The sequence below is a fragment of the Mustela putorius genome, unplaced genomic scaffold, assembly GCF_011764305.1.
Source record: "Mustela putorius furo isolate JIRA1106 unplaced genomic scaffold, ASM1176430v1.1 tig00000163_pilon_pilon_pilon, whole genome shotgun sequence".
Lineage (NCBI taxonomy): Eukaryota > Metazoa > Chordata > Mammalia > Carnivora > Mustelidae > Mustela > Mustela putorius.
The window spans coordinates 130,834-154,596 of NW_025421299.1; the positions used below are offsets into that span (position 1 = coordinate 130,834).

Sequence of the window (23,763 nt, forward strand, 5' to 3'; positions counted from 1 at the left end):
CTTTCTACTTTTGTATTTGGGGGAGCTGCTTTGCCTTCCAGGGCTCTTATAATTCTCTGAGTTGAGTGACAGTGTAGAGGAGCTGTGGAAGCGTAGGCTCTGGTGTTATACCATGGGAGTGCAAAGCCTGCCTCTGCCACAGACTGGCTGAATCATCCTGGACAAATTTCTTAACCTTTCTGTGTTTCAGTTTCCCCATTTGTAAACTATTAGGGTAAGAGCACTACTAGTTGATCTCATGGGGTTGTCAGGAGAAGTAAGAAAGATGGGGTCTGGCAAAGAGTAAGAGCTCAATGTACAAGAGCTCAATAAACAGGGTGAGCATCAACATTAAAGCAACTCTCTGTGTTGCTTTTCTGTCTCCTAGACTGGGGAAAAACTCCTAAACTTTGAGACATGGAGAATGAATCCAAAATTGCTACCTCCACACCAACTCTATCAGCTGCAAACATTGAAAGACCCAACAAAAAACTTCTTACAAGGTAAGGACATTTAGCAACTCACAAGGTGTCTGGAGTTGGTGATCCCAGGGCTGGTTAACTAAGGCCTTGATGGGACTAACCATGAGCTGGCCTCTTTCATCCGTCTGTCCATCTTCTCAAGGGCCCTTGGGCATTGGTTCATTTGTGAGCTCGTCTCTTTTGGGTCAGAAGATGGCTGCTGCCGCCTTAGACATCAGGTGTAGAGAGTCACCTGCATGAAGGAGAGGGTATTTCTTCCCATGGATCTCTTTTTTGGGGGAGGACACACCTTCCCCTGAAGCCCCTTGATCCCTGCTTCCCCCAGCAGCCTTCTCCTCAGGACCCCCTGGCCAGGACTGGGTCACAGTCTGGTGCTTTCTCTCCAAGGGAGGCTGTGTTGGTATCTGGAAACTTCAGCTGGAGCTCTGGAGTAGGACCCTGGCTGTGTGGTCGGCCATCTGTGCCATCTGCCTTACGAGCACTGGGGTGGCCTTGGCCCCGACTTCTCACATCAGCACACCAACCCTATCCCTCCATGTCTCTTCCATGACAAGCCCATGTTTCTCTTTGGAGTAAAATGTATGACATTAATTTCACCCAGGGAAACTGATGCTTTGGGAAGACATCCGGTGTAGTCTATAGATTCTATGACAGTAGGTCCATGTGGACCCCAGTTTGAAGGAGGAAATTTGAAGCTAACTGAGGTAAGCAACCTGAACCAGATCGCTCAGCTTATATGTGGTAGAACTAGAAGGGGCCCATAAGTCTGACTTGAGAGCTTTTTGATCCACAACGAGGAGCCTCCAGCAGCTGTGTGAAGTGAGCCGCATGCCCTTCTTTCTCAGAGCCTTCCGCCTCGTCCTCAGCTTCCCACAGTAGATCTGGGGCTTCCATTTTGGGAAGGTCACCATGTGGTCTCTCCTGATTTGCTTGTATTTTGCTTGTGTGCACCCTCTACCCATCCCCTTATCCCCCCAACACACACACAGACTCACACACAGACACACACACAGACACACACACACACACACATGGACAGCCTGTGGTATGCTTCTGATTTCACAGGGGAGTAAAGAGGCCTTGTAGATGACTTGGGGGCTGAGGGTGAGGTGTCATGTTCCCCTTTCCTGTCTACCCTCCTTCTGATGCAGCCACCAGAGCTTCCGGGAGAGAAGAGAGGAGGGTGTGACCTCCAACCCTGCAGCACTTCTTCGTCTTCTTTTTTTTCTTTTTAAGATTTTATTTATTTATTTGACAGTCAGAGATCACAAGTAGGCGGGGGGGGGGGGAGCAGGCTCCCTGCTGAGCAGAGAGCCCGATATAGGGCTCAATGCAGGGCTCAATCCCAGGACCCTGGGATCAAGACCCCAGCTGAAGGCAGAGGCTTAACCCACTGAGCCACCCAGGCGCTCCCCTGCAGCACTTCTTGTGTGAAACCGCAGGCCAGGGTTCTCCCTATGGAGACATTTTGCAGCGTCTATTACCATTAGTTTTCAGTACTTGGACCTAAAAGAAAGGGTGTTCTCCAGGTCAAGGTGACAAGATTTGTCAGAATTTTGCAGTGGGGTCTCTCTTCTCAGAAACGTCCCTGGCCGTGTGTGGTGGTTGCTTCAGGGGACAGGATGAGAGCCTGTGATACGGAGCCCCAGATCCTGCTGTAGCTAGAGTGTGGCAGCTCAGAGGCCTGGCCCGGTGGGGGTGGGCACGGCTGGGAAGGCCTGTTTGTTCTTTGCTGGCCGAGAAGACTGCAGTGCACATCTGGATTTCATCAGCTGTCTGGTGGTTACTAAATACTGAAATGCCCCCAGAAGATGGTTTTGGCCTGCTGGTTTATAGCTAGGTTAGAGTACATGTGTTTTGCCACCCCAGGGTATGGCGTTTAATGGGAGGGGGGTTTGTTTTTCATTCCAGAGATTGGCTGCAAGTTGGATTTTCAGGGGATAACATTGTTTTTGGATTTTGAATCAACAATTCTTTTCAGACGATTCCTTCTTGTAGCCAGGATTTCTTTCCCTTTGCCAAGGGAGCAACTCCCAGGATTCCTGACAGGCCTCTCCTGTAAGTGCTGGAGATGAGTCACGGAGAGGGTCTGGCACCGGGGCTGGGAGTCGGAGAGGGCGCATAGTGCTAGAACTGGGCTGGCAGAGCTCAGGCAACAGGCCAGGCTTCATCCTCTGTGCTGCAAAGAAGGGCCTCTGTCTTGGTTTTGGGCTCTTTTTGTTTTTGTTTTTGTTTTTTTCAGATACACCACTTTTGTGTAGTGGAGAGGGGCCTAACTGCTCAACAACGGGATAATTCTCTGTTTCCTTGGGCTTGAAAATCTTTCTGTCAATGTTTTCTAGAGTGTGTACTAGGTGTAATAGACAAGCAGTATGCCATGGGAATACTAAGAGGCAGAAAACAGAATCTGTGCCCTCTGGGATAGAATAATCCAGCTGAGGGCGCCTGGGTGGCTCAGTGGGTTAAAGCCTCTGCCTTCGGCTCAGGTCGTGATCTCAGGTCCTGAGATCGAGCCCCACATCGGGCTCTCTGCTCAGTGGGGAGCCTGTTTCCTTCTCTCTCTCCCTCTCTGCCTGCCTCTCTGCCTCCTTGTGATCTATGTCAAATAAATAAATTATAAAATCTTTAAAATAAAGAATAATCCAGTTGAGAAGACAAGACACACATGTACAGTGAAATGACAAGATTTAACAACAGAACAAGAATCATCTCCTGTTGGAACACATTGAACTAAAGAGAGGCTGGTGACTTGAGAAGGGGGGCTGGGCTTCCTGTGGTTGATGGGAAATTGGAAGGTAGAATAGGGAGGGGAAGGAGGGCATCCACAAAGGGATCCACCATGCCGAGCTTTAAAGACTTACACAGTTTGGACAGATGGATACTAGTAATAATAATGATGCTGGCCATTTAGTGAGCTCTCAGCACTCTGCTGCTCTGTGTTACACAGATATTACTAACTTAATCTACAACAACTTTGTGGTGAATGCTACTCTATCTAGTTGATAGACAAAATTAGTTGAGAGAAATTAAGTAACGTGTCCAAAGTCACACAACTGGTAAGAGGGGAATTGGGATTTGAACAGAAGTGCGTATAGCTCCAGAATCTTATTTTTATCTTCTGGTGGCTGTTGGGAGACGATTCTCCATGGGTCTCTGTGTTTCTGCATGTCTTGTGAGTGGATACCGGCTCCTCTTCGGTATCATCTTTTCAAAGCTGTTTGCCTGGCAAACAGCCCTGGAAGATAGCAATGATGTTTCTTTTCAGAACAAAGGAAAGGCGTCCTCACGCCTCATTAGAAAAGATTCTGGTTCTCTAAGCCCTGGGTTCCTCTCCTGTAGCAAAACCTCCTCTCTGAGCAGATTTTCATCGGCCCTCTTTGTGTTGCCCTGTGGGGGCTGGCGTTTGGGGAGCGAGCACAGAATATGCTGAGGCTCAGGGTGCTTGCTTCCTGGTGAGTAATAAAGCTTTTTTGATATCTAAGCCAATAGTCTCGTATCTTCTGCTAGTGTCCATGGGGTTGTGGTTGACTCCATTGTTAGCTTGCAAGTGGGGCAAAATCTCAGACCCTTTATAGTTCTGGATAGTGGTGTGGGTACATTCTTTCCCATGGGAGCCTGACGTGTGGGACTAGGCAAGGTAGAACTTTCCAGGTCAAGCTGCAAGGAGACAGGACATGGAAGCCTTTGCTGAGGATTCATACATCCGCGGGTTGGCCCTTCATGGAGACTTTGTGTGAGGGAGAAGCGAGGGATAAGGTTGAAGGAATAAATTACAGATAGCTGGTGAGCTTCCTGCAAGCTGAAAACACGAGCGTTATGAGGAAAACCTGCCAGAAACGTGGATGGTGCCTAGAAATGTTTCTGCAGTATCTCATGGAAATGAATTTTAATGTAGCCTCACACTAGTCACTGACAGGAGACGCTGAGCATTTGGCTACCAGGACACCCGCAGCTCACAGCCAGCCCTGCCACACTCAGTGGCCTCATGGTTTGTGGACAAGCTGTGGCCTGATCGTCCCACTTCCTGCCAGTCCACTTCTCTGTTCCCAGGCAAACCTGGGGGTCCATAAAAAGCACCGAAGTGGCCTTAACTTCTCAATGCCCGGTGCAGAGCTGGTATTCTAGACCCTGCTTTGTCCGGATGGCCGGTTTGCCTGAACTGTGGCTGAGGGTGGGGGTCTGCCTGGCACCCTTCCCCTTGTCAGCCCGCCTGCACCTTGCCCACCTGGCTCCTGTCACAGCTTTCTGGAACCGTAGTTCACAGGCCCAGTTAGGAGTCAGGCCCCAGCTGTTCTCCTTGCTTGCCAAGTTTGGCCTGTAGCCTACCAAACTGCATCCACCGATGCTGAGAGGGACAGTGACAAAGAGGAAGGCGCCCCAGAGGAATGGACATCCTGCAGGAGTGGAAGGTAGCTAGGGTTGTTTGTGCAGGCTTCCCCATGGCATAGCTTACCCCCGGGAATAGGTCTTCTCTTTCCTTTTCTGGTATGTGGATGCATTCCTTCCTGTTCCTGAACCCACTAGGTCCATGATTCTTTACCTGGGTATGGAGATGTACTTGGAATCTCACTGGACGATGAAGCTGGTTCACAAGCCGTGGTGGGGCCTGGAATGATGACGCAAGGGCGGGTGGGAGGGAGAGCAGCTGGTGGTCTGCCTGTGTCTCCCTGGCTCTCACCATTTCTGTTCGCCTGAGGACTTGGTTTGACTGCCGCGGCCCACTTTTCCCATGTGCGGGGCAGGCTAGAAATGCCAGGGCATTGCTGCAGGAAGCACAAAGAGAAAAGAATGAAAGAATAAAATGAACTGAGTATCAGTGAGTTATGGCACAACTCCAGGGGTCTATAAAATATGTGTAATTAGAATCCCTGAAAGAGGGCGAGGCCGGAAAATATTTGAGGAAATGGCTGCATCCTATTTCATTGTATTAATGAACTATAACTTACTTAATCATCCCTTATTGTTGGGCATTAAGTTATTTCCAGTTTTATACCCTTAGAAATAATATTCTAATGGACCCTCTTGTACATAAATCTTTTGGTATCTTTTTAGTTCCTTGGGATAAGTGCCTATAAGTGTGTATGTGGGGCTAAAGGTCACAAACCTTTTTAAGGCTTTCAAGGCTTTTTTTTCAATGGCTCTGCGGAAACATTGACTCATTTTACACTCCCACAAGCAGCCCACAAAGTGCCTACTACCCTGTATCCACACATATTTGCCCATTTGATAGTCAGAGTGCTGTTTCTATTATTATAGAGTTGCATTTCTTTGATTATTACTGAAGTTGAATATCGCTTTTAGTTCTCATTTTCAGAGCTGTCTGTTCAGGTCCACTGCCCATTTCAGCTTCGCGTTATCTGTGTTTTTTCTCACTGATGCGTGATCTTTCTTTGTATGTTGACTTTCATCTGTCATATAGTTGCAAATATTTCTCCCAGTTTCTCAGATTTGTTTTTGGCATTTTGGATCAATTCCCATGGTGGTTCATTGCTAGTCACCTTCTGGACCGGTAGCACCCAAACATATGATGACATTTCCCCGCCCACAGTTCATGTATCTGTGGTTATATGCTGTTATTAGTGTTAAGAGTAATAAGGACTAAGAATAATAAGACCTCTGTTTGCTAATGACTTGGGCATGAAGGACGTGTGCATGGCTGCTGTATATAGTTTTCAAGTCATGTTTGCTCTAGGCTGCCAGGAGGCCCTCTTCCTCCTCCAGCGAGGGCAGAACTTTGGGATACCTTCTTCTCATTCTCAAAAATGTACTGTCGTAGTCAGGGTTCTTCAGAGAAACAGAGCCAATAGGAGATAGATATAGATGGTCCCCAACTTAAAATGATTTGACTTATGATTTTTAGACTTTACAGTGTTGTGAAAGAGGTATGCATTCAATAGAACCCATACTTTACACTTCAAATTTGATCTTCTCCCTGGGCTAGAGATATGCCGTGATGCTGGGCAGTGACAGAGAGCCACGGCTCCCCGGGAGCCAGGCCAGCATACAGGCAAACAACCTATACGCGTATGATCATTCTGTACCCATATGACCGTTGTGTTTTTCCCTCTCAGTATAGTCTTCAATAAAGTATAGGAGATATTTGACACTGTATTGTAAAATAGGCTTTGTGTTAGATGATTTCGCCTGCCTGTAGGCTAACGTAAGTGTTCTGAGCATGTTTAAGATAGGCCAGGCTAAACTCTGATGTTCCGTAAATTGAGTGTTTTTTTTTTTTTTAGGACAGTATTTTTTTTTTTTTTTTAAGATTTTTATTTATTTATTTGACAGAGAGAGAGAGAGAGATCACAAGAAGGCAGGGAGACAGGCAGAGAGAGGAGGAAGCAGGCTCTCTGCAGAGCGGAGAGCCTAATGCGGGGCTAGATCCCAGGACTCGGGGCTCGATCCCAGGACTCTGGGATCATGACCTGAGCCGAAGGCAGAAGTTTTAACCCACTGAGCCACCCAGGCACCCCCATAAATTGAGTGTTTTAAATGCACTTTTGACTTACAATATTTTCAACTTGCAATGGGTTTATTCAGACCGAACCCCATTGTAAGTCGAGGAAGATATATTTAAACTTTTTTTAGGAAAGTAAATTTGTTCATGCAGCTACAGACATACTAACAAATCCAGCCTGTAAGGTGGGCCAAGGAGGCAATTCATCTCTGTATTGCTGCGGCTTGACATGGTCGGGGAGCAACAGATGATGAGGCAAGAGAGGAGGGCAGGTAGGAGGGAAAGAAAGGAAGAAAGGAGGAAGGAAGGGTGGGAGCAAAGTTCCTTGATGATGCTCTGGGTGTCTGAATTAGGCTCTCCTGGAATTGAAGCCCTGTGTGCTCTCTTCCGGGTCTGTCAAACCTTTGGGTTTCCGGAGGACGGGTCCTCCTGGGAGTCTCCCCAGCTGTAGGGCTGATTGCTTCCTGAACTGGCTCCCCAGAGCAGCCGGGTTCAGCATCCGCTGTCTAAGGACTGCTTACAGAGCCAAGGAGGGTTCTGCCGTAAACAATTGCTTCTTTAGAAACCTCAGAATAATTAACAATGGAGAGGCTACTTCTGGGTTTCTTCTGGGGAAGGACAAAAATCCTCGAGGGCTGTGCTTCCACTTGCCCATCCTGAAGCCCCACGGAGTAGAGAGTGCCAGAAGAATATTGCCAGGACTTGGGAGCCAAATCAAAGTAATTAAAATCTCAGAAGCTTCCTAGGGAACAAATAAAACTTTTCATAAGGGACCAATTGTTAGGAAATCTGTAGGTACTTTGCTCATCTTCATAGCTGGTTCATATTAGCTGGGGCCGTTTTCCTTAATTGCTTCCCTTGCAACATATTGACTGTTTCTGCTTAGGTCCCCCTCTGCCTCCTGCCTTTTTCTTCTCTCCAGAAGCTGCCACTGATTCAGTTCATTAAGATTTCACCGGGAGTGACTACCAGGCCCTTTGCAGGGACATGAAATGTAATGTAAGGGCTTTGCCCTCCATGTAACGAGGATAACCGCAGAGAGAGAGAGGGAGAGAGAGCGAGCACGGGCAGACAGAATGGCAGGCAGAGGCAGAGGGAGAAGCAGGCTCCCTGCTGAGCAAGGAGCCCGATGTGGGACTCGATCCCAGGACTCTGGGATCATGACCTGAGCCGAAGGCAGCTGCTTAACCAACTGAGCCACACAGGCGTCCCCCCTTATTACTTTCTTTATAACATTTACTTTTCTCTAGCTTACTTTGTTGTAAGATTGTAGTATATAATATATATAACATAGAAAATATGTGTTAATTCACTGTTTATGTTATCAGTAAGGCTTCCTGTCAACAGCAGGCTATTAGTCATTATATTTTTGAGTAGTCAAAAGTTATACTTGGATTTTCTGGGGCACCCGGGTGGCTCAGTTGGTTGGGTGTCCAACTCTTGATTTCGGGGTTGTGGCATTGGGCCCTGTGTTGGGCTCTGTGCTCAGCACAGAGTCTCTTTGTCCCTCTCCCTCTGATCTTCTTTCTCTATCACTTTCTCTCTCACAAATAAATAAAATTTTTTTTAAAGTTATACTTGGATTTTCAACTATGCAAGTTCAGTCCCCACTAACTCCTGAATTGCTCAAGATCAACTGTATAACATTTAAGGATGTATGTTTAGTTATAAAGTGATTGTAGCCAACCAAGCAAATGATTATGTATCATTGCAGGGAGGGTTGAGATTGGGAGGGTAGAAATGGGGGAGTTTCTGGGGTGGGTGGCAAAGTTCTGTTCTTGAGCTGGCGATGGTTCAATGATATTCTCGTCATGGTAATTCACTAAGCTCTACTGTTGTTTTGTGGATTTTCTGTACGTTTATTTTACAATAACAATGGGGCACTAGTAAAAGGTGTTTATAATATTATGATTCATGTAAAATTACTTCATGTGGAACATTGACCTACAATTGGAAGGAAATGTAATTATACGTCACAAAACCCGAGCTTCACAAAGTAGACTGTTCCAAATATCAACGTCACATGGATTGTCTTTTCACTTCGAAAATGACTCAAAATCGTGCCGCATTTAAGTTAGCTTCATGTGGGTGTTGTGAATTTCTTACTTTCATGCTCCACCCCCACACCCGAATTCCTCTTTGTCTTTTTTTCCTGTGGACAAAAGAAGCACATACCTTCACGTTATCACCAAGATCATCTGGCTGCTTAATCAGAATGTTCATGTGAATTCATTTCTTCTTGAAGGCTTATTCTCAGAGTTCTCTGATTTCTTATTTTAATTGGGACTGATTACTGTTGCACAACCAACAACTGTTATCCTGGACCTTTTTTTTTTCCTTTTTTCTTTTTTTAAAATGAGCTACTGTGTCGGGTCCTCTATTTACTGGGTCCCATGTTTTTCTTTTCTCTTGGATTCCTTTTTGCTGTTGTTGTTGTTGATGTGTGGGTGACTTTGAAGAGAATTTATTTTCCAAAAAGATGGTATGGGGGGGGGTCTTTTTTTTTTTTTTTTTTTGAGTTCTTATATGGGAAACAATGTCATTATTTTCCCCTCACATTTCATTGGGAGTTTGGCTATATACAGAATATTAGGTTCAAAATCATGTTTCCCTTAGAACGTTGAGAAGTATTTTCTGCCATCTCTTGTTGCTGATGCATGTGACACCGGTCTGGTTCTCATTCTTTTATAGTTAGCCTTCATTTGTTTCTGTCTCAGGACAAAAGGATCTTCTCTTTGTCCTCAGTGTTCAGAAATTTCACCGTGATGTACCCTTTTGTGGGCCTTTTTTTTTTTATTTCTCTCTTCTGTATTTGCTGAGCCGTTGTAAACTGAAGCCATGTATCTTTCTTCAGCTCTGAGAAATCTTCTTCTGTTATTTATTTCCTGTTTTCCTCTCCTGTATTTGGACTATTTTCTCTTTCTGAAACTCTGCACAAGTCCTCTGTATGATGCTTCACATTCTGCTTGTATTTTTCCATTTCTTTGACTTTTGCTCTATATTCCAGAAGATCTCTGTGACTTTTTCTTGTAGCCTTTCAAGTAACTTAAGAATATTTAGTTATTTTCAATTGTTCCTTTATTACAGAAGTCTGCTATCAATTTTGTTTTAAAAGATTTTATTTATTTATTTGACAAACAGATCACAAGTAGGCAGAGAGGGAGGCAGAGAGAGAGGAGGAAGCAGGTTCCCTGCTGAGCAGAGAGCCCTGCCGGGCTGGATCCCAGGACCCTGGGATCATGACCTGAGCTGAAGGCAGAGGCTTTAACCCACTGAGCCACCCAGGCGCCCCCCATGTCCCACTTCTGACCCACAGAACCTGAAAGTAATAAACTTGTGTTGTCTTCAGCCACTTAATTTGTGTTAATATATCACAGCAGCAGTAGGAAACTAGTCAAGAGTTTGGTACCTGTGAGCGGGCTGCTACTGTAACCAATATTTTAAAATGTTGGAATAGCTTTGGAATTGAGGAGAGGGCAGAGGTGGGAAGAATTTTGAGGAGGCTGGATTGCCTTAGACATACTGATGGTAGGAATATGGATGTTAAAGTCTCTGCTGATGAGAATTGTCTTAGAGAATACCGGCATAGTATTGATGAAGTTCTGGAACATAGGTGAGGTTCAGTGGGGTGAGGTCCGGAGCTGATGACCAAGAAAGAATTCTTGAGACATCTTTGGTACAAACTGGTGGTTTATTAAAACAGGGGACAGGACCCGTGGGCAGGAAGAGCTGCTGCCCCGGGTTGTGAGGGATGGCAGGTAGGTACCATGTGGTTGGGCGAAGGTGAGGGAAAGGGAGGTTTCAACGGAGCTTGCATATGCTAAAGGGGGCCTACAAGGTATGGATACTGGAGGTCTTGCCTGCAGTCAAGGTTGTCTTTCCCTTTTAGCAAGCCATTAACATCAAGATAGTTGGGAGATTCCTAAAGAATGTCACATTTGTCCCACCCAGGAGTTGTGGGGGTGAGGGGGAGATTTCGAGGTGTCAACCTTTTGCTTTGTCCTCAGCCAGCCTTCTGCTCCCTCATCAGCATTAGCAGACTGCTAATGGGAATCTGGACTTTAAGGACACTTCTGGTGGGGACTCAGAGGGAGCTGAAGAACACGTTATTGGAAGCTGGAGGAAAGTGGATCCTTGTTCTCTAGTGGCAGGAAGGTTAGCTGGCCTGTGACCTGCGTTTCTGTGGAAAGCAGAACTTGGCAAATGATGCACTTGGATACTGAGCTGAAGAGATTTTTCTGCAGAGCGTTGAAGGTACAGCCTAGTTTCTTCTTGCTACTGATAGTAAAATGCAAGAAGAGAGAGAGAACAGTTAAACAGAAAAGCCCCAAGACTTGATGTTTTCAAAGGGAGCCTTTCGGCCTATCCAGATTGCAAATGAGTGCTAAAATAGAGAGATTTAGTGTTTGGAAAGCATGCTTTTAAGATCAAGCAGAGGGTGTGGCTATATGACCTTTTTTTAATATCTCAGAAAGATCAAAAGGTCAGAGTATTGAGTTACACAAAAGACTACAAAAGGGGAATGTTTTTCAGCCATTTCAGTGAAAGCAAAAACAGAGATGGGATTACCTAGCAAAGATTTGTGGACAACCCCTCTTGCCTAACAGCAAATCCCAGCGACATATATGGGAGACTTCAGAATGTTCTTGATAATTTTATACCTGCAGAAGAACTGTCAGCTTGGACTGAAAGGGACAGAATGAAATAAGAAAAGGCTGTTGGACCCCCTGAGATTCTAGAGGTGGGAAACGGGCTGATAAAACTACTCAGCTGCAGGGTTGCCTGGGAGGCTCAGTTGGTTACGGATCGAACTCCTGATTTTGACCCAGGTCATGATCTCAGAGTTGTGAATGCAAGCCCTGTATTGGGGGCTCTGTGCTGGGTGTGGAGTCTGCTTGGGATTCTCACTCCTTCTCCCCAACTCTCTCTCCTTCTCTAATGCAACAAAATAAAACAAAACAACTCAGTTGTGAACGTGGATTGCATTTCCAGAAAAGGGAAGAGTATGTAGATGGAGAAGAAGTAACCATGAGTTCCTTTCCTAGACAGACCTGGAGTGTGGCCAGCTGCAAGTGTGCCTGCATTCTTTTGGTAATGGATTGCGGCCTTATGTGCTTCCAGATGTTGTGGAACAGAACATCAGTTATATTTACAAGCAGTTTATATAATCATATCTACAAGGATTCATGTTGTTTTGATGGTGCTAGAAACTGGTATGGAGAAGGAGCACACTTTTTCAAGGAGATGTCAGAATTATCCTTATCCAAGCTTAGTTATTTGCAGGAAACAAGTTTTCATGCCAATGGAAGTAGAAAAAAGGGAAATATAACTGCATAAGAAAAGAGTCGATCAAGACGTTAGTACCATAGTTTTAAAAAGTACTAGCCGTTTCCATTTTGAAATTTGTCTTTCACCTAGCTGGCAACTGATGGGCTATATTTCCGAAGACTTGTGTATTCACTGGACATCAGACTTGAAATATTTTCTATGTGTGCCAAACTTTATACTAGGTGCTGGGTATCTTATGCGCTAGAGCTCATAAGATATGTACCTCGGGTGCAGACTGTAATAAATAGCTACAAATTCCTCCCATCTCTATGTCCTCTTTCTTTAGCAAGATGACTTTGCCTCTCCTTCCATCAGTAGGTGAAGTCTATTTTCCACCATCCTGAATGTGGCTTGATCTCGTTATTTATTTTCTCCAATGGAATGTGGCAAGAAAGACATTTGTGGGAGTTCTCAGCTATGAGAGTTCCAGGTCTTGCAGCCTCCGGTCTGGCTTTCTTGGAATTCTGCTCCTGCTATGGGAAGAAGCCAAGGCCGGCCTCCTTGGTAGTGAGAGACCACATGGAGACAGGGAGAAGCCCAGCTAAGAGCCAACACTGACTTTCAGTTATGTGAGTGAAGCCATTTTGGATCATCTAGTCCTGCCTGAATTGCCAACTGATAGTTCTGACACGAGTAAGCCCAAATGAGAGTAAGAAAAGAATCACACATCTGAGTCTAGCCCAAACTGAAGACCCATAGTATTATGAGTTAATAAATTAGAGTTGTTTTAAACCACTGAGCCACCCACGTGCGCCATAAATTACAGTTGTTTTAAGCCACTAAAGTTCTGAGGTGGTTCGTAACACCATAATATGTAACTGCCGTGGAAGGGCTCACTGACCAATGAGTGTATCTCCAATGGCTTTTTCATTCTAAAGGATTTACCTAGAAACTTTATATTTAGGTTTGCAGTAATTCCACTCGTTGGGTTTCTTACGTTCACATATTATATTTTGTCTTTTTGTCCTCTAGGCCAGGTTGTCTGGATATCATGTGCTAGTTTTGGATTTTGTTAATAAAGATATATTCAGTTTTGGATCCACTGTCTTAAGGGAAATTACATTGGGAACGTGTTGGACTCCTTGGCTAAAGATGTTTTATACTAAACTGGGAGGGAGGGAACTGTGTCAGGGAGGGAATCTCTGAATTGGATTTGGGTTCATTGCAAGAAACAGGGCTCTAGTTCTTGGTAGGTCACATCTCTTGTCTTCTGAGCCTGAGTATTCTAGAGTCCTTCATCGGGGCTAGAGCACGAGAGGGATTCTGAGCTTCTTACGGAAAGAGTGTATGAAGCTGGGATCTTGCTGTCCTGCTCCATTACCACTTAAAATAGTATTTTACTTTTCAGGGATACAAATGAGCCCTTCCCCACACCCCGCCCCCCTGCACTCCAAAGCAAATCTTAATCTTGCTGCACATGGAGGAAGATTGCTCTGCTGTTGTTATCAATCAGATAAAACTCACCATACCCTAAGGGAGTTTTCCCTAGCAAGAAGCCCCACCTGGGCTGGCCTGTGAGCTTGTCTCTAGTGGTGGATAAGAGAACTTCCTGTGGGCAGGGAATCATTTCTTTGGTACAGAGATGCGTTCACCAGTGAGTGGATGCTTTAGGTTATAAATGAATTGGAAGCTGGGCTTGTATCTAGGAGATCAAAATATTTAGGATCTTTTATGCAACATGATGTGTCTTTTTCTTAATTTCCCACTGGTTCTCGGTGATGTATTCTTTCCTCTTACTTTATGTTTGCGTGTTACAATTCCCCTAATTTATGACAAGAAACGAGGCATTGTAACATTTAATATTAATTGGCTCATATTTCTGACTACAGGGCAGGAGAGAGAGAATGGTGCTTGTCTGTACTTGTTTAAATAAGCAGTTTACAGAGAATTTTACAAGAAGAATTGCAGTCTTACCACCAAGATCATGAGGCCTTCGTCATGGAGAAGTTATGTAGCAGTCTTAAATGATTTTGTGATGCAAGAAGAGGTTTTTTTTTTTTTTTTTTTTTTTTTTGCTTTAATCTATCAAGTACTTACCCTATTTTACTTTTACTTTCCGATTCTCAGAAGTAGGTATCTGAGGAGAAGGCGGCTTATTAAAATACCAACTGAGGACACAATAGTACGCTGAATAGAAGAGTAGTGATTTTATTAAATACCTAAAAAATGCCAAAGTAGTTCTTGTTTGACAACTTAAAGCGCCCATAGAGATTCCTAAGGAGCTCATTTTCTGTCCAAAGAGTATTCGGAGATAGGATAGGTCTTTTCTGATTTCAGTGCTAGAAGTTCGTGACATTTTTTGAGGAAAGCTGCCAGGCCCTGAGTTCTTTTCTGGGAAAAGCGGAAACAGACGGTTCAGTTCTTTATTTTTGGTTTCTATTCATTCTGTAGCCTGTAACCCTACTACCCTGGCTACTGTGATGGGACCGGGGACTGATGGACTGATGGGTTGACGACTGACCCAAACAGAGCTACATGACCGTGGAGATCCGATCCAATCCAGTATACTTTTCCGGAGAGCAAATGCCCTTCCCTCAGAGAGATGATGGTGGTAAAGTGGGAAAGAAGCCCAGAGACATGGAGACAGGCAGTAAGGAGAAGCTACGGAATAGTAGCTGCTAGAGGTGAGCAGAAGCCACGGGGTAGAAAATAAGAGAATGGAGAAACTTAGTGAATGTAGACATTATCAGCCTGGGCCACTACGAACCAGTGCCCGAGGACAAAGAACAAGCGAAGCCTCTATGGAGAGATGACAGGATAGCCAGAGACTAGTAGACACTTTCTGTGATGTCGCGCAGCTCACAGAGCCCCTTTTGGCCAAGAATGTCCTTCTTTCCCACCCTTACCTGCGGTCCTGCTCCTTAGCCCCGCCTCCTGTTCCTTAGCCCCGCCTCCCAGGCCTCACTGGATTGGACCAAGGGTGGACGTTTCATCCAAGTGGAACCCAATTCCTGGCACTTCAGAATTGGGACTCAGAGATCATCTGTCTCAGCCTGTGACTAGAACAAAGGGACACAGAGCCATGGGATGAGAAGACAAAGATAGTATGTGGAGAGAAAAGAGAGAAACAGATGTGTAGTGAAAAGCAGAGACCGAGAGGCCATGTGCAGAGAGGGAGAGAGACAGTACAGAAGTCTTGGCTTCGGCTGGCTTTCATTTCCTGGTTCTGATCCCACAAAGAAGTCCCTTAGGGCCTCACGATCCTTGTATTTTTACAATGTATACCACCATTTTTTTTTCCCCCCATTAAGGTGGTTTGAGGTAGTGTCCTGTGTTGTCAGTGAAGAGTTTCCATGAGAACACAGAGCTGGTGTGGCGACCTGAGTGACGTTTGTGTTGTCCCTGAAGCCCAGCAGGGCAGCTGTCGAGATGGTTTCTTGTGTCTCTTCCTACAAGCTCCCAGGAAAATATGTCATCTTCTTGCAGTCTAGACGGGACTTACAAGCATGCCTGGAGAATGTGACGTAAGAATGGGGTAGAGAACGATCGGAGTTAGATCTTCAAACACCAAATACCAATTTCCCTTTGAGAATGTTTTTGCTATTTTCTCTTCTCATTACCCTTTACTTTATGTGTGTTTGTTTTGGGAGGGCACAGACTCTCTCAGTGCAGTGGTAATGGGGGAGACCAACACTTAATTTCTCAGGTTCAGGGATTCCCCATGTGAAGTCTTCCACTGATCCTGCCCATCTGTTCTGACCCAGCTTGGGATTGGTGCACAGAGGCTTCAGTATTGAATGTGGGTTCAATCACTGTGACTTTATTGAGGACAAGGATTGCGTTGCTTTCATTTGTGTACCAAGAGCCTGGCACTTGACCCAGTACTTAATAGGCCCTTCATCAAAATTTATTGAGTGAAAAACGAAATAAATCATTTTTATCAATGGCAATTTGAAGATACAAAAAGCAATATAAAATCTGAAACCAAGCCACTCGTTAGATTATATAACCTGAGCATACAAATGAATTGATGCATAATAAAATTCTTTAAGGTGTTAATTAGGAAGATGGGCTCTTTGCTTTGCAATTTCTTAACTAACCCTCCAGGTATGAATTCCCTAGTATGGGAACATCAATAAGAATATTGGGTCTATGTGTCATTTGCAAGGAGCTTGCTTTTTGCAATCCCAGACTGTGCTTTAATTTTGAAAGAAATGCAAGCCCAGTTGCCCCCAAGTCATGTGTCTCTCATCCTGAATTCCCCACAGGGAAGGCTTTACAGTGTCTCAGAGGCTTCTACTCAATTCACTTGTCAGAGGAACGTTTATAATTTTCATATAAATTTTAATGGGTGGAAACATCTGTTGCCCATCCAACCGTGATGTTCACATTGGGTATAGATGAGAATCTGGCTAAGTATGTACTGTATTTGCTGTTTATTGGATGTTCAGAAAAATAACATAGACCACAGACAAAGAAGTGGGGAGGAATGAAGAAGGGAGTGGGGAGGAGAAGGTGGGTGTTTGGGCAGGAAGCCCTTCTCTGTCCCAGTGGGTGGTACTGTATGTTGACCTGTCCCTCCTGGGTGTTGTGGGTGGTCACAGTGGATCCCAGGCTTCCCTCCTCCCTCTGAGAGCATGGTCAGTGAGCCTTGCCAGCCGCTTAGCTCCATTTTATGGAGCTGCTCTCTCATAAACTTGGTGGGTGCCTCTTGCCCCTTGTATGGGAAAGGGTAGGTATGTGCCTACATGCTGCGGCTTTTGTACCCATTGGCCTTTGAAGCTATTTGAGAGAGAGAGAAGGAGAGAGCAAGCACAGGGTGGGAGGGGCAGAGGGAGAAGCAGATTCCCACTGAGCAGGGACCCACAACACAGGGCTCAATCCCAGGACCCCGGGATCATGACCTGAGCCCAAGGCAGCTGCCTAAGCAACTGAGCCACCTCCTGAGGGGCCCCTCCTGAGTTTTTTTTTTTTTTTTTAAACCCCCAGCCATGTACAGGGACTGTCTCTTAAACACCCTGTATTCCTAGAGACCAGCATGTAATGGATATTTCAAATCTGTTTGTTGAGTTGAATTGCCCTGATGGTTCCCAATAACTTATTTTGGCTTAAGTTCATGTTCTCTGGAATCAGAAGTTGGGGTTCAAATCTTAATTTTACCAGTTCCCAGCTGTGGATCCTTGGAAAAGTTATTTAAGCTTTCTGTGTTTCAGTCTCTTCATCTGCAAAATGGTCATTAGGATTGTCCCTACCTCGTAGGGAAGTTGGGACAATTAAAAGAGATAAAGTCACCTTCACAGTGCCTGGCATAGGGAAAGGTCTCAGTAAATGTTAGTTGATATTATTCTCATTAATGCATTGAGTGTTATTTCATTTAAAGGCTCATCTTAAGTATCACTACTTAAGACTAATGCAGTCTTTCTCAGGCACTCCAGCTGGAAGTGATCTCATTCTTTATTCAAACATCCAATATGATTATTAAATGCCAGCCACAAGCTAGGCACTGGGCTGGTCACCAGCTGTGTGGTGGCAAATACATCAGAGAGGCTCTCCACCTTGGTGTAAGTTCAGGTTTGAGGGAGTGATAAACCTCCACCTGTTCTCAAAGTTCTAAACCCACTGAGATATTGACTCAGGAGACAGACAGATGGGGATCAAACTATCAGCTTTATACCCGATTTGCTGGATTGGAGAACATGATGTAGTCAGCCAAATTTAGTTTTCTACAACTTTCCTTACAGTCTTGAACTCATTTGTCTGTCCATTAGTTTTGGCTGTAACTAATAGAAAACTTAACTACTGGTGGCTTATTGCCTGATGAAAAAGTCTGGAGTGGGGTGACTCCAGGCTGCTTCTGCAGCTCAGGGGCATCATTTAAGACCCAGGCTCTTGCTTTTCATCACCCATACGTTGCCTGATCAGTGGCATCCCTCTGTTACTGTCTTAAGATGGTCACTCCAGCTCCAAGTTAGAGCTGTTCTCCTATCAGCATCCCAGGGGGAAGGAAGAGCAAGATGGCCATGAAGACTTTCTTTTTATTAGTGAGGAAATCCTTGCTCAGGAGCTTTCAGACAGACATCCCTCTCCATCATCTTGGCCAGGACAGGATCCCATGCCCACTCCTCCAAGGAGGGTGTGAGCTTCCCTTGCCCAGCTTAGAGGACTTCATTCTCGGATGCAGGGAATCCTTGGCTAGCAGGCAGAGGGGAGAAAGAATGGCTGGAAGACCATCCCAGTGACTGCCACCCCTCTCACGTAGAGAGCAGCTGCAGCCATCCCTGCCACAGCTTGTGTGCCCTTTGCAGGAAGTGGGAGGAAAAACTAGGATGGACCGCAGGCACCCTGGCCCCATTGAGCAAGAAGTAAGGAGACCTGATGTCATATGCTCAGTTTCTTCCCCGATCTTACCACTAGGAAGGCCATTCCATCTCCACTGCAAGGAGACCAGGGCAAAGGTTCTTCCCAGGGCTGTTTTTCCCCAAGGGAGAGGAGACTAAATTAGGCTCTTGTGCTGCATGAGCCCAGGCAGGCAAGCTGGGAGTGTGGAAGGTTCCCTGCAACAGAGGCAGTGTGGTCCCTGTCTTGGTCCTTGTGTGCAGGTCCCTCATAGCCTCTCACCACCATCTGCATCAGATCATGCTTCCTGGCTCCTCTCCATCGGCGCCCTGAGCTCCTTGACTGTGCGGCCTTATATGCTTGGCTGGGTACCCTGCACAGAATCTCACATATGTCCTTGCACATAGTGAGGGCCTGGTACCTGCTTGTTGGATCGCCCAGCTCCGTTGCCTCAGATGGTGACACACTGATTTCAAGCCTGTTGATGGAGGCCTGGTGGGCCGAAGGGTCACTGTGAGATGTCATAATTAGGGAGTCTGAAATAACAGAGCAGATAAGATGGGGATGCTGGTGTTCATCTATTGTGCTATTTAGCAGACACATACTGGGTCCTTATTGTGTGCCAGGTTTACTCTTAGGAGCTGGGGTGCATAGGTGGACATGATAATCTCCCATCTTTGAACAGCTCCCACTCTCGTGAAACTGACACTTCCGTACCTGTAGATGTGAAATTATCCAATTTTGTTCACACACTTCTGGCCACGCCAGGAAATAGAGCAATGCCAGTATCTGTACTTAGGAGCTGTGGAGAATCAGAGGCCAGAGTGGTGGATGAGATTCAGACAGATTGTATCTGCCAGTTCCAAGCTGTAAAACCTTTTCCCGAATCTCAGTTGCCATATCTTGTAAAATGGGAATAACTCTGTACTTTACAGAGTTGCTGTGAAGATTAAATTAGGTAATGAGTGTCAGGCTCGCCAATGTTACATTGTGTCATTATTGGCTTCACACCTTCAATAAAGGCACGTGCTGGTAAAAAATAACACAACTTGCTTATTTAGAGAACAGAGCATATATTTGTTAGTCAAAGATTTTTGTCAGATTTTAAAATCGGTTTTGAAGGAATCTTTAAAAAAATAACAGTAACTTAGATTTATAAATTTTCATCAATTAAGGGCTTGATTCATTAAAAAAAAAATCTAGATGATATTCATTGGAGGGGTAAGTTCAATGCTTTCTACCAAAGCCGAAATGTCTTGCTGCCTTCTAAGTGTTGGAGAAACCATCCAATTGTTAAAGATCATAGGGAATCTGGAAAATGTGCAATTAGGAAAACAAAGTGGGAAAATGGGAATACTTATACCCACATATGAAAGGTGTTAACTGAACATGTCCTCCACCCAACTCTTCCTTCTTCTGGCCTTTTTAAGTCTATCATTAAAGAATTCTTGTGTTACTATAACTGATTAAATCAATGCCTTTGCCTTCGGCTGGTTTTGAGTCCTTGGGCTAAATAATCTTAGTGATTTTTCTGTTGCTGGGAGAAAGGAACTCAAGAGAAAACATTGTGTTGGTTGGGAAACCAGATTACTTTGGGCAACTCTTGGAGGATCCCTTGATGGATTTGGTAGTTGCTGAGGAAAGGAACACAGGACTTTATGCTTTTTGAGGACAGGAATGTGGTCTTATGTAACTCTGTGTCCCGGAGACTTGGGATATTGCTTGTAATAATAATTTCTCAGTATATATTTAACTAAAACTGTTGAATGACAGTTAAGGTCAACATAAAATTCCAGGGTGACAGTTTTTTTTCACTAAGCACTTTGATATTGCAAGTAACTGCCTATTGGCTTCTTGGTGGTTTTGAGACGTCTACTGTCCATCTAACTGTCATTCCCCTCTTTCTCAGAGGTAATCTTTATTCTGAAGTTGGTGTGTATTTTTCTCATTCATGCTTGTATACTTTTACTAAGTGTATTTAACTATAAAATATTAGAGTGGAGTTAAATATAAAATTTTCTAAATAAATAAATATATGTATAAATAAAAGTTATATAAGTCATTGCCCTGTAGGTACACTGCAGCTTGCTGTTTCAAATTACTGTTATGATCCTGATATTTATCCGTGTTGATACAGTAGCTCTAAGTCATTCATTTGCACTGCTGCATACTACCTCATCGTATAAATATGCCACCATGTGTTTATTCATCAATGATCATTAGGTGATTGCTTTTACAGACAACTAATTGATGGGCATCCTTGTGTCCATCTCCTTGTATAGTATAGAAGATGCACAATTACAAGTAGAATTGCTAGGTTGCAAAGGGTACGTACCAACTTACACCCTCATCAGTAAGTCAAAAGGACCTCCCTTACGTTTCCATCAACACTGGTATTGTCAGACTTCTGACTGGGTATGTACTTGACCCCTACTTTACACATCTGTTCCAGGATTATCATTCCTTTTTATGGATGAGAAAACTGAGGCTAACGAGTGGAAAGCTCTGAGAATGAATGAATGAATGATATGGTGATATTTTATTATTTCTCCCACTGGAACTTAAGTTCCCTTAAGCTGTAAGTATCTATTCCTAGCCCTTAGAACAGGTCCTGGCATAGGGTAGAAGATCAGTAGTTATTTATTGTTGAATGAATGAAGGAATGGAGGAAGCTGCGCAGAGAACAGAAGCCTCCTCTTGGCTTTCCGAGATGCACTCTGCATTTCTTTACTCAGCCGGCCGGATTTTAGAAGGAAGGCTTAGCAAGCTCTGCCACTGGAGTGGCAAGGCCAGGCTGAGGCTGAGCGAATGGTGGAGGAAGGGTGAAAGCTAAGAATTTTTCAATGGAAAATTGAATCTGCTCAGCAGGAGTCCGATGAGGCGCTGGGGCCAGCGACAGAGGATGCAGCTGGAAGGAGTGTCCATCTGCATCCCACGGGCCTCTGGGTGTTGAGAGGTTATTCTTAGCCATCTTTTCTTCAGTCTTTATTTTCTCTTAATCAGGGCTCTCTTGATTTTGCAATTGGAGCCTCCCCCCCCCTCTGTAAAGCAATGATTTTCCATATAGTAATTCTTTCCTTCTTTAGACTTCCCGGAGGGGGTGGGTGGTTCTTTTTGTGCTCAGACACTTTGCACATTGCCTCCCACCCAGCTCCTCCCGAGTGCTTTTGTGGCTGGTGGAGACCTATTATGTGAGCTGAGTATTTGACCCCATCTCCTTGTTTGTTTCCAGAGAGCTTAACCATAGCATTCTCCTGGCTAATTATTTTTTCCTAGTAACATCAATGTGAGTACATTTCCCGCCCTTCCTCCTTGTGCCTCATGTGTCCTGAATTCTGCTAGATTAATTTAACTTGAGCCTTAAGAGGCTGCAAAGCCAAGGGCAGGTGGCCCAGCTCCAATTTTTGGTTCCTGCGTCATAATCATAATCACTGGCATTGACATGGTGCTCTGTGGTTGACAAAGCACTTCCACACTCAGTAGCTCTCCAGAAAGACAGAAGTCAAGGTCTCTGGGGTCTGGTGATATCCCCAGCATCTGTGTGCCTAGGAAGAAAGGCCTGGGATTGAACTGGCTTTTCTGATGCTGAATCCCTTCCTTGTTGTTTGTTACAGCTCTTGCAGGCCTTACAAAGTCAGATTCCCTTGGGGCCAGGTATATAATCAAATGAGGATAGTTGGCTGGGGTAGAATATGGTAGGGGTTAATGAGGACTATGGAGAATTGGAAAACATGCCTTGCTTAAAGGCAACGAAATGCAGTACATTTAAAAAGCAATTAAAAAACCCATTTATCGGGCACCTGGGTGGCTCAGTGGGTTAACGCCTCTGCCTTCGGCTGGGGTCATGATTCCAGGGTCCTGGGATCCAGCCCCATATCGGGCGCTCTCCTCAGCAGGGAGCCTGTTTCTTCCTCTCTCTCTGCCTGCCTCTCTGCCTACTTGTGATCTTTGTCAAATAAATAAATAAAATCTTTAAAAAAAAAACCAAAAAACCATTTATCACCTCCTCAATGCCCAGTCTGCAGTCTACCTTCTGCTGGTGGAAAAGGGAGAGCCTACGGAATAGCATTTTGCCACTGAATAGCATGACTTGTTGGTGTGGGTAGGCATCCCTTGGTTGCAGTAGGTGTCCAGTGTCTTTGAGGCAGTATGGTATGGTCAAGGATAAGTGATTCTCTTGCTTTTAGGATCATGTTACCGACTGAGGGATGTATAGATCTTGGGTCCACCCATCATCTCACCTCCCTCATAGTTTTCAAGGGATGAGATTCAAAGTAATATCATATTTAATGGCAGTGTGGGTCCCTGATGCCCCAACCCACAGCCCTTGTCAAAGGTTCTACTCCTTCCCCACCCCTCTCTACCTGCTCTCATCCCTTTTTGAAATCATGGGACTTGGTTGTTCAGGTCTATGTTCTGAGAGAAAGAGTGACAGTGACAGAGAAGTAGTCAAGGCCTTAAAAGAACCCCAAGTTCATGTTCTAATCCAGTGCATGGGGCCCAAAGAATAGAGAGGAAGAAAGCCTGACTATTAGTAAAATGTGGCCCAGTGAAGGTCATGGGCTTTGACCAATCATATAAAAACTCCTCTCAAAAGGAGTTAGGGGGAAGGCATGGTCTGAGGTGCCCACATGGGACTGGGGCTGAAGTGTATTCCCTCATCTGAGTAGAACAGGTTGAGATTGTGGCTCCAGACTGCACAGCTCTGCTGCCTACTAACTGTGAACTTGGCCAGGTGATTTCACCTCTTTCCTCATCATCTTCATCCATCAAACATGGGGAAGTGTAGTGGTGATGAGGGTTAACAAAGATAAGTCATGGGTATTCAGTAAATGTTAGTTATTTTTGTTTTGAGTTCTGCCTTCTAGTGATACTCATCTTCATGTTAGTTAGAACCCAAGGTTGCCTTCTAATGCTGCCAGAGGGAATATGGAGGGAATAATTCATAGAACAAGAAACTACAACATTATGCCAATATTTTCCTCTTCAGAACTTGCCACTTGTCCAAATGCCCTGATTCTACCTTTTTTCTCTCCAGTTCTATACCCTCAGATAGTCCCAGTGAGCTGGAATTCTGGACAACGTAGCTGGGATTCTGCAGGCTAAGATTTGGCTCTCAAATGTGCTTTTTGTGAGGTGTAACTGTGATTTTTGTGCAAATACTCCAACTTAACTGACATTCAGTTGAAACTTTTGTTAAGTAGTTGTTTTCCCATCTGACTTTTTGTGGAACAGAAAATT

The 23,763-nt window shown here is 44.8% G+C and overlaps 1 protein-coding gene across 2 annotated transcripts in view; it reads left to right on the top strand.

Annotated features, from left to right (window-relative positions):
- Nucleotides 1-373: 373 nt before the first annotated feature.
- GEM (GTP binding protein overexpressed in skeletal muscle) overlaps nucleotides 374-23,763 on the top strand; it is a 37,788-nt gene continuing 14,398 nt past the window's right edge. The window contains exon 1 of one of the 2 annotated variants that reach the window (XM_045075817.1): nucleotides 374-482. Coding sequence is in view for 1 of the 2 variants with exons in the window: in XM_004768560.3 (XP_004768617.1) it covers nucleotides 15,693-15,710 (18 nt within the window). In the remaining variant the exon portion in view is untranslated. Of the gene's footprint in view, nucleotides 483-15,637; nucleotides 15,711-23,763 lie in introns of those variants that run through there. The other variant, XM_004768560.3, reaches the window with a different exon arrangement.